At 32.2% G+C, this 11,506-nt stretch overlaps 1 protein-coding gene across 2 annotated transcripts in view; it reads left to right on the top strand.

The window, feature by feature from the left end:
- Window positions 1-11,506, top strand: part of FBXO11 (F-box protein 11) — a 75,508-nt gene that overhangs the window by 62,605 nt on the left and 1,397 nt on the right. For both annotated transcript variants that reach the window (XM_039887219.1, XM_039887220.1), the window contains exons 12-22: window positions 2,644-2,861; window positions 3,786-3,871; window positions 4,751-4,845; window positions 5,838-5,960; window positions 6,046-6,131; window positions 6,807-6,883; window positions 6,974-7,117; window positions 9,495-9,605; window positions 10,276-10,383; window positions 10,687-10,795; window positions 11,397-11,495. In XM_039887219.1, coding sequence (XP_039743153.1) covers window positions 2,644-2,861; window positions 3,786-3,871; window positions 4,751-4,845; window positions 5,838-5,960; window positions 6,046-6,131; window positions 6,807-6,883; window positions 6,974-7,117; window positions 9,495-9,605; window positions 10,276-10,383; window positions 10,687-10,795; window positions 11,397-11,495 — 1,256 coding nt within the window. The remainder of the gene's footprint in view (window positions 1-2,643; window positions 2,862-3,785; window positions 3,872-4,750; window positions 4,846-5,837; window positions 5,961-6,045; window positions 6,132-6,806; window positions 6,884-6,973; window positions 7,118-9,494; window positions 9,606-10,275; window positions 10,384-10,686; window positions 10,796-11,396; window positions 11,496-11,506) is intronic.

Genomic DNA, 11,506 nt, shown 5'->3' on the forward strand with positions numbered 1-11,506 from the left:
GTCATTCTTTCTGAATGTAATAAAAATCACAGTTTTAGCACTGTAGAGGCTTCTGGTTTTAAGACATGAAGAATATTTTTTTGCTGCTTTCTTTTCTCAAAAATTACCTTGAAACAAAGGTACAGATTACAAACTCCATTATTAATAGAACTAGGAGACATTTTAACCCTTAATCTAAAATATGGTAAATGACCTTGTGCACATGACCAGGGTAATCAGTCTGGATTAGAGCAGGTTATAAAACCTGCTTATATTTAGGAAGATAAATTGATAAACCTAGTGTGAATGTCAGTATATTAAGAGGTGATTTAAACAACTGGTAGCAAATCTAGGATAGATGATCAGATATCTAAGCAAAAGAGAACAAGATAATTACTTCAGGGAAAATAAAAAGTTGAATATGTAGTTATACTTTATGGCTCAGCTCTGAATAACACACTAATTAACCAAAATTATGATATAACTACATTGGAAGAATACAATGTATGAATGTGTGTGATGAGGGATAGAAAGGAAAGTTAAATTCTCATCTTCCATAATAGGAAGTCAGTAGATAATACCTAAAACTGAAAATTCAAAATATAGCAATACAAGTCTTTACTTAAAGGTATGGATGTTGATTAAAAGAATCAGCTAAAAGAACTGAAAATATGGGCCTCTGGGTAGGGGAAAATAAAGAGAGGGGCCGCTGTTTGCTTAAATAAACTTGATCTAGTTGACTCTCAATCAAAAGAAAACAAGAAAAAGCATTCCTGCATTTGAATAATGTTTAGTCAATATATAGCAAAGTATACGTGTAGTACTACTTTATATTTAGTATAGCCAGGACATGACAGTGGCCTGTTGGAATCTTTGTGGAAGCCCAATAAATAGCACATCTTTCCCTGCCACATTCTGAACAAATGGTAGCATGAGGAGGCTGAAATGTTATCTTTATTACTCTTAAATGTTAAGTTAGAAGATACAGCTTAGCATGAGAACCAAATTGAGTCTGTTTAACTGAATCTCAAAATTAAATAGGCTTACTCTCTTAGTCATTGGAAATGTTCATGGAGTAGTAGAAGGCAGCATGCTTCCTAAGGGCAGCTCACTTTCATGAGGAAGAGGATGAAGCTGAATTGAACATACCCAGTTTATTCTTTCCCACGTTTACCAATCAGATATGTCATTTTACTCCAGGCAGAGAGAAATGAAGACGAAGTGAGCTCCCTTCTTAGTGATAAAAACATCAGAAAAATGTTGAGTCGCCTCAATAGGACATTAAGTTCTTTCAGTTTAGCCTCTTCATAAGTTTGTTTTTGTTTCTTTGCTCAGTTTTGCCATAATATGTATATTTACCTAGTGTACATTTTTATTTGGTATAAAATCAAAGAAAACTTTTATACTTAAGCTATTGTTTATGTAATACCCCAATTTTTTTTTAAAAGAAATAAGATTATAATCCATGTAAAGAGGTAAATTATAGATAATTTGCACTTTGTGGAAAATGAACTGAAAACTACTTTTGAATGTTATGCTAAGATGTCTGTTTTCTTAAAGAGTTACCTATATAGTGTACTAGAGTATTTAGAATTACATCCTGTTTTAAACTATTCTAGATTTGGCAAAAAGTTCATCAAATCTTACTTGAGTGCTATATGTAAAGTCTTGTATATATGCTTCAGAAATTAGTATAGTTTTTTTCAAGAGCTTATGATCAGATACAAATAGATATGACATTTAAATACAGAAATAGTACAGGTCAGTCCATGGAAGTAGCATAAGAAAATACTTAGTACTAAAGGGATTTTACAAGAGGAGAGCATTTTCATTTTTAAAGAGAGATAAACAAGGGGAATGAAATGGCTTTTAGAAGTGCCATCTTATAAATTTTTTTTCTCTTAATACTTAATCTTGATTGAGGCTTAGAATTTAGGATATTGGTATTACAGTAGTAGCTTTTCATAAAATTAGTAAAACGTTCCTATTATAGAAAATCTAAGAAATTCAGAGAAGTGTAAAAGATACAAAAATCATAATACCACTACTCAGATGAGCATACTCTCATATTTTTGTTTCATCCAAGTTTTTTTTCTTTAAATGAAATTGAGATTATACTGAACATATACTGTCTTGAAGCATATACTGTTCTTTTCATTTAACATGATATTATGTATCCCATGAACATAAGTCTTCAAAAACATTTTTTTTAGCCAGTTCCTTATTATTAATTAGGCTAAGATGAAAATTATTTTGTATGCCTTTTTCTGTAGTCTGATTATGTCCTTAGGTCAACTTTTCAGAAGTTGGGTTTCTTGGGACATTTCTAAGGCTACAAAGATTTATTTTCCTTACTACTTACAAATCTTTTGTTGAAAGATATGTGTACTTATTGGGTAATGGTATTTATTTATGTCGATTAAATCTTTTCCTATTTTTTTTCCTTGCTTTGAATATACTCAGACTAATTAAAAGATTTGTAGTCCTATTGTACTAAAATTAAAACATTTCCATGTTCATCATTTGAAATTCAGTGTATATCTATGTTTTCATTCTTTTAAACATTTCTGATACTTTATTTTGAGGTGTACATTAAAAAGTTTTTTTAATATTTCTTTTTGGAAAGTAGGCCTTACCTACAGGTTTAATTTCTGTATTTTTTAGGGCTACTTTGAAAGTTGCAATATACACAGAAACAGGATAGCAGGCTTTGAAGTAAAAGCCTATGCTAACCCCACAGTGGTGCGATGTGAAATTCATCATGGGCAAACCGGAGGAATATATGTCCACGAAAAAGGAAGAGGACAATTCATAGAGAATAAAATCTATGCAAACAACTTTGCAGGTGTATGGATTACCTCAAATAGTGACCCAACAATAAGGTATTTATATATAAATATGAATGGAAATTACTTTTTTACTTTGTTTTATGTTATAAGAAAAGGCAAGATATTTAGCTCTAACTCAGTGTTTTTCCTAGATGCCTGACTACTATAACTTTGTAGTAAAAGTCTATGCATCTGAATGAGCATAGCTGTTGTGTTTATTTTTTGTGTTCTGTTTACTTTTTAGTGATCTAAGTCATGTGCAATATATTTTATGAGCAATTCCAAATGCTGTAATTTTAATTTTAAATTCATCAAATTGAGGTATGGGTGAGTAAAAAGGGCTGTGACCTTCTCTTGGAACCAGGATGACCTGTCTCTTCTTTTTTTTCCCCTGAGAGTCTGCCAACACAATAACTCTGGAAACTACCTCAAAGATTTCTTGAACAGAGAGACCAAGAATAACAAAAAATCAAAACTTCAAGACATCACTTTTTCTTTAACAATTCCTGCCACTCCCTCTGGCCACAGCAAGGAAACAAATAGATCCAGTCTTCAGGGCATTTATTAAGACTGTTGAACAGAGTTATTATAATTTAATCAGAGACCATGAAGTATTTTTTGTTAAATTTTATTTTCCACTGGTTTTATGAGAGTATGGAATTTCCATCTCATTAATACTCAGCAAATGCTTCTAGATCAGCCCCCCAAAAAGGTTATTTTGAATGTGTTAGCTGTTTTGAGGTGCATTTTTAAGAATGATGTTTTGTCTCAAACACTAGATGGCTTTTCCAAAGTGTCAGTTCTTAGAACTAAATGGAAATTTAGAAATCATCTAGTCTGAGTCTCTTATTTGCTGGATTAGGAAACTGAGGCCCATAGAAGTTAAATAATTTTCCAAGGATCATGAGTGACCTTACAATTAATTGTATACAACAAGTAAGTTTTGCTGAATGATGCTTATTTTTTATTATGTTACAGGGGAAATTCTATATTTAATGGAAATCAAGGGGGAGTTTACATCTTTGGTGATGGACGAGGCCTTATTGAAGGAAATGACATTTATGGTAAGCATGTGGTTTTATTCTTTTTAGAGCTTGGCTTGTCTTTCTGACATTAGCAAAATGGACCAGTTTGAAATCATCCAAGGTTTAGAACCGATTCAATTTCTTTAACTTCTTAATAAAGATTATTCTGTGACATTTATTCACTTAAAACATTTACTGAGTACCTGGAACTATGCCAGATACCAGGAATGAAAATATAAATAAGAGTCTCGAGGAGTATCAACAGTTTCCTTAGAGTCATTCCATTCTTTAACAGTTAATAAATTATTTCCATGGTAGTTTAATACACTTTGGTACTAACCAGAAAGGGAAAATATTTATTCCTCATGAAAACTTATGAGGTATTAATTCAGCAAACAATTACTAGATATCTGTGTGGTAGACACATAATTCCTGGACTTTCTCTTTTGCTAACATTGATATTACTCACATAAAGTTTACTCAATGCCAGGCACTGTTCTGAGCATCTTACCTGAATTAGGCCATATAATATTGACATCAACCCTGTGAAGTAAACACTGTTAAATATCCTCATTATTGATCTGAAAACAAAGGTACAGAGAGGTTAAATAACTTACTCAAAGTCACACAGGAAGTAGATAGAATTCTTGGATTCAGAGTCACGCAGGAAATAGAATTCCTGGGACATAACCTGGCCAGGAGTCTCTACCCTTATCTATTATACCTATACTGCCTATAATCCTCTTAGTTCCCCTAGTTTTATCTTGTTATACTTACAGGCCATAAGTATCTTTCTGAATATGACATATTTCACAAAATCATGCTTTACTAAAATTCTAGTAAGAATTTTCACTATTATGTAATGTACACTTTTACTGTGTTCCATATGTTGACATTGTAACTTGTACTTTTAAATAGGAAATGCATTAGCAGGAATTCAGATTAGGACAAACAGTTGTCCAATTGTGCGACATAACAAAATTCATGATGGCCAGCATGGTGGGATTTATGTGGTAAGTTAAATACAATTGTAGAATCTCTTAGAGTTTGAATTTGTGACTATCTTTAATATGTAGACAATAAAGACTCTTGTTCTCCCTGCCAGTATGTATGAATGGCTTTTAATTCTATAGTGAGTGTAATGTTTTGTAAAATTTAATCAACTGACTAAATTTAGGCATAGAAGATATACCTTTTTATTAAAGTCTTTCATTATAATTGGCAAATGGGCTAAATTCATAACTAACAGCTGATTGGCAGTCTAGAGTTATATCTGTTATACTGGAATTTTGACACTGTAACTACTATATGAATCTGAAATTTTCCAAAAGTAAAATCATAATGTCACTGAAAATTCTAATAATACTAGACCAGAATATTTTTATCTTCTGAAAAAGCCAATTTTCATTTGAATTTATGTTGAAACATAATTGAGCATAATTAAAACCTATATATTAGTCCTATGTCGTCTATCACCATGGTATCTGAAACTTATAACTACTTCAAGTAAGAAAAGAAAGGATTCTAATTTCTGAATGGTCTTTGTGTAATGGCAGGTGTGACTCTAATTTTTAATTACAGTTCTAGAAATATACATGTCTTAAATCTGCTGAAAATAAAATTTTAGCAACCTTGAGACCTTATCATTTTGAAGTGATTTCACCAGTGATAAGTTTGAAATAGCTGTTAAGTTACTAAATGAGAGATCTTCAGTTTATTATATATCTTAGAATGAAGTAAATTCTTTTGCTAAATAAAATTGCATGCTACTACTCTTATGTTTAAAAGTACAAAACCACATAAAGAACATAAAAAACTTGGGGAACTTAAACTCAGGTAGAGGCTACAAAAAAATGTTGTCATTACCTCTTTATCCAGATAAACAAAAATTGAAACAAAAAGAAACAAAAAAGATTTTGTTAAAACTGTTTTTAAAGGGGAGAATATACTATAAACTACTGCCTTATACAAAATATATGTTGTAATCAATGTAACTTTTATTTAGCATGAGAAAGGACAAGGTGTAATAGAAGAGAATGAAGTTTATAGTAATACTCTGGCTGGGGTCTGGGTGACAACTGGCAGCACTCCGGTACTGAGAAGAAACAGGATACACAGTGGTAAGCAGGTAAGATCTTAGACTCTTGTATTGGTAATAATTGTTTTGTAAACTATTTTGTCATTTGAAAAAAAAAATTTTATTTTAATTTTAGGTTGGTGTTTACTTTTATGACAATGGACATGGAGTGCTAGAGGACAATGATATCTATAATCATATGTATTCAGGGGTTCAAATAAGGTAAATGTTTCACATTTGGCTCTCTTTTGGGATGGAGTGGGGAATATGTGGGGAGTGTAGAAGAAATGTCCTTGTATTTTAATGCTCATCTTTATTCCTCCTTTTGTGTATACATTCACTCTGTTGTACTTTTGGCTTAAATTATAACTTTTCTTGAACTAGCTGAGGATAGCAGTCAATGTACTCCATCATACTTGGAGAGTACAAGGCTATGTAAAAATACTCATGAGCTATATCTGTCATTTGTAGGCACTCAGTGAATGGTAGCTCCTGTTTTTATGTTATTTCTGTAAAATTAAGTTTTTCACACCCCTCTTTCCTGTATTAACAGTGTTTGGAACTATAATAGTCCTAATCATATAATTCAACCCTTCATTTTACATATGAGGGGAGTATATAATAATAATAGCTATTTAATCTTACCCTCTCAGTTTAGTGTACGTGTTAGAAGACTCAGTAGTAATAATATAATATATAGCTAAGTGTGTTCCATGGGAAATAGAATTAAGCAAAATTAAACCAGTTTCTTTATTGACAAACTCTCAGAGCATATTGAAGGACTCCATTGTATAGTTAATTCTTACTATGGTTAATGTGGAATTTTCCACTGTTAGCTCATCTAACATGGAGTATGGGAGTAGAAGCAATTGAAATGGCAATATTTTCTGTTCATAGGACTGGAAGCAACCCCAAAATTAGGCGCAACAAAATCTGGGGAGGACAGAATGGTGGAATTCTAGTTTATAATTCTGGTATGTTTAATCTTTCATCTTTTTCTCAGTGCTAATAGTCTTTAGAAATATGCTTTCTAAATAATATAACCTAAATTTTTGCATTTGTAGGTCTAGGCTGTATAGAAGACAATGAAATATTTGACAATGCAATGGCTGGAGTCTGGATTAAGACAGATAGTAATCCTACATTAAGAAGAAATAAAATCCATGATGGAAGAGATGGTGGCATCTGTATATTTAATGGGGGTCGAGGTATTGTTGTTAATTTTTCATTAGTAAAAAACTCAGTTTTCCATTATTCTTCTTCTATATCTTTAATGATCAATGACATTGCCAATTAACATATTATGAATGAGTGAATCTCAGTCTTTTTCCTTATCAAGTCTTGCGATGGTTTTAGGATATTAGTGCCTAGAGTTAAAGGAAACAAATGTTTACAGAATTTTTCTTTTCCTTTGTAGCCACCTTGAGTATGCCCATTGCTATTTAGTAAGACTTTTTGAAGGTAGCAGAATTTGTTTATAGCTTCGACTTTTTATTCAGAATAGTGATATAATAAACTCGAGTCAAGTTATAGAACTAGGTGTGAGAAATTAATGTGTCTGTAAATATATGATGAAAATGTCTATAGTAAATAAGTATTGCTTTGTACCTGTTTACAACTGTATTTGTTGGAAAATGGAATTAATGAAGCCAAGATGTGCCCGGTTTGTTATCCATAAAGGTCAGCTCACTTTGCATTGAGGCAAAAGTTCCACAGTCCCTGCCCTTTGCAAATTCATGTTCTTGAAGAGAGACTGGGGGAGAATGTCAAATGCAAATTTACCACCATTCCTGAAATGTCATTCCTAGCATTGTACTTATCTTATGTAGAAGGATAGTTAGTTATTACTGTGACATACCAAGATTTAATCAAAATTTACTATTGTAGCCCAGCAATGATGATTCTGTTAATAACATAGACTCCCCAGGATTTTATAATCTAATAATTCAATAAAGTAACATATCTCTGATAGTCTTTACAAGATACAGTGAGGAAGCAATACAGAACAGTGGTTTAATTTATAGTGTTGAGAAGATTCATGGAGTAAAATCAGTCATGAGCTGTGTCTTGAAAAATGAATATTCACTGGTAAATAATGGGGTGGGTAGGAAGCAGGCCATTCCAAGTGTAAAAAGCATAATTATTTCACTCTTTATTACTTATTGAACACCTCTGTACTAAACCACTGTGATATAGACGCTAAAGATATAATGGTGAATAAAACAGTACTACATCCAGAAAGTTTATTGTCTAATGGAGTGGCACATTATAAACAAGTCTAAATGAAATCGAAAGTGGTTTAGTAAGGCAACAGGTACTTACTGGAAGTTGAGGCTGGTGAAGGGACAGGGCCCAAATCATGAGGCTTTGTGTATGTGGGCTAGTTCGTAACAGTAGCACTTGAGGTTAGTGGACATGTGCAAGATTAGAGGCAGGGACTTGAAATAGTCTTTCTCGGGGGAAGAGGAATTTAGAGGTCAATAATGTGAAATGTCAGATGGCTCAAATATCTATAAAAATAATGTTTTACGTCTTTAGGGAACAGAGAAATACTAGTACACAACTAATACAATTCACTATACATAAGTAGGTTTTATAGAAGTAATATTAGCTAATTATTTAGTACTAGGTACTTTTACATTTATTAACTAATTTAATCATAATAACCCTATGTGGCAGGTGATGTTATGCACACTTTACAGATAAGGAAACAGACGAGAAGTAATTTGCCCACTCATAGCTATTAAGTGGTTTATTTGAAGGTGCGATTCCTCAGCCCACTCTTAATAATTGTTAAACTGCCAAAAGAGAAATTAATAAAGTTGATGGAAACTGAAAACCTCTCAGAGGAAATGACATTGGAAAGAAAGAGTGCAGGATATTCCAGGAAGAGGAAATAATATAAACCAAAGGCATTAGAGAGAAAATATAAAAATATTCAGAGGCTAGGTAATGTAGTGAAACAAAGAAGTAGGTTGGGCGAATATTTTGAAAGGCTCAAAATGGCAAGTTAAAACTTTATTTTGAAATTTTAAGCAGAGAAAGGGATGTGATAGGAGTTGTAGGAAACTGGGAAAAATATACCAGCAGAAAAGAGACTCGAGAAAAGGGAATTGACCAAGGAATGATCATAGTAATAATTACCAGAAATCAGGGCTTAAACTAAGATGTTGACCTATATAATTTTATTAACCAGTGTTACCCCAATAAATTTTTAAAAATTAAAACATTGAGGGTACAAAGGTTCTAAAAAGATTTCAGAGGAATTCAGTTTAATTCAGTATTCAGTGAGAATTAACTATGTACCAGGCACCGGGGTTGCAATGATGAGAAACTAGACCTGGTCCCTGCGATCATTGAATTTACAGTTCATTCGTTAGAATTTACCTGAAAGTTTTGGTTAAATCTTACCTTAAATACCTCTGAATTACTAATAAACTTTTTTTTCGGCTGAAAAATTAATCCTGTGAATTTTACAGCACAGTTAGTTAAGGTGAAACTAAAATAAAACTTAAATACCACCAAAAAGGCTGGTAAAAATTTTTATATGCATTAGCCTTAATCTGAGGAAATATTTTATTATAGGTCTTCTTGAAGAAAATGATATTTTCAGGAATGCTCAAGCAGGTGTTCTCATCAGTACTAATAGTCATCCAGTCTTAAGGAAAAACAGAATATTTGATGGATTTGCTGCAGGTTTGTATTTTCTTTTGTTACCTGTAGCTTGTTTTCTATACATTAAAGTGGTTTGTTTTTAGTCTATTCTCTTTTGCTTAATAACTAAAGGTGCACTAAGTGTGCTTTAAAAGTATCTGAATGCTTGTCTATTAACAATCACTTATGAGAGCACCTAATCCAAGTTCTGGATTCTTCCACTGTAAGGAACTATAAGTAATTACGTTCTTGCTGTTCAGCAGTGATTAAAAATTAATTGGAATAGAATGTAGGCTTTGCATTTACTACCATTAGAAAAACCAATAAATTCAAGCCGTCTGGCCTCACAAATACATTTTAAAGCTCTTGATAAGTGAAATCTGAGTATCATACATGTATATTTCAAGTTTTTGCTAGGGAAGACAATTACTTTTAATATTTCAAATAATCATCTAGCTCCCTTTTCAGCATGTAAACTAGCTGGTACCCGAATATACTTCTCTGCACTATCATCTTAGTTATGAAATGTTTGGACTATTAACAGTAGAAAGTGAATGTTACCTGTCAGTGATTCAAAACATCTGCATTTTATTCCCTAGATGTCACAATATATTTTATATTAAAGAATTAGTTTTTACTACATTGCTATATTTCAGGTTTCTTTTAAGAAACTATATAAAGTGACGCATCTGCTGTTTAAATTTTACTTCAGGTATTGAAATTACAAATCATGCAACTGCAACACTAGAAGGCAATCAGATTTTTAACAACCGGTTTGGAGGCTTATTTTTAGCATCTGGTGTTAATGTGACAATGAAAGGTATGTTGGAGCCTATATTCTGCATATAAGCACATGAAATATGCCATGAAAAGATAATCAGAAGCCACTGCTCTTTGATAACTTAATTCCTTGTTGCTACAAAGTGAGCAACAACTTGAGAACTGTTTTCAAAGGAAAAGTTTTTGACTTGTTGGAATATCTTAAACAAGGAAAATAACATTTGTTACTTCATTGGTTAGCCTCTTTTAAAGCTCTTAAAAAGCAACTCTATTAGAATAATCCTATAATCTATATTTTTGTCTTTGTCCTCTAGAATTTTACTTGTTTTTTCTTTTATTCCAGATAACAAAATAATGAACAATCAAGACGCCATAGAAAAGGCTGTTAGTAGAGGCCAATGTTTATATAAAATATCAAGTTATACCAGCTATCCCATGCATGATTTCTACAGGTATATTTCTGAAATTATTTGAGTCCTGAAAAGGGGGAGATTTTTTTTTTTTACACTGGCAAGACCTAGTATTTTTAGATTCTTTTCCCCTGAATTGTGTGAGCAAAGGCAGAGTAAATTGGGTGTTTGCCAGTTAAGACTAACAAAATTTTGATTGTCTACATTGAGTTGTTAATCTACTTGAAAATCCTGTGTTTGGAACTATAAATATGGGAAACTGTTGATCTTATTGGACATGTGGATTACAATGTTTATATTGTTTTCCTAGGAGTTTTGAAGTTGTCACTAAGTGTTCCATATATCCCAGTCACTAAGTGGGTTTAGACTCTCCTCTCCCCAAAATTGATTTCATAGATTTGACAGGAAAGTTTCAACTGTCCTTCTACAACTTAAAAATTGTTTTCCTCAGAAGACACAATAGGAAATTCACTTACTCCGTTTTAGTCACTTTTCAGATCAGAAATCTGGGCTGGAGCAACCAAAATTTTGTTTTTGGTCTTCTTTTGTAAATTGAAAGCCATAGGCTAACATATAAACAAAATGCAGTTGTTTTGAATAAGTACTGTGTTCAAGAAAAATAATATAAGCTTTTGCTTTTTAGATGTCATACTTGTAACACCACAGATCGAAATGCCATATGTGTGAACTGCATTAAGAAGTGCCATCAGGGACATGATGTAGAATTTATTAGACATGATAGGTATGTAGCTT

The sequence above is a fragment of the Pteropus medius genome, unplaced genomic scaffold (assembly GCF_902729225.1).
Source record: "Pteropus medius unplaced genomic scaffold, Ma_sr-lr_union100, whole genome shotgun sequence".
NCBI lineage: Eukaryota > Metazoa > Chordata > Mammalia > Chiroptera > Pteropodidae > Pteropus > Pteropus medius.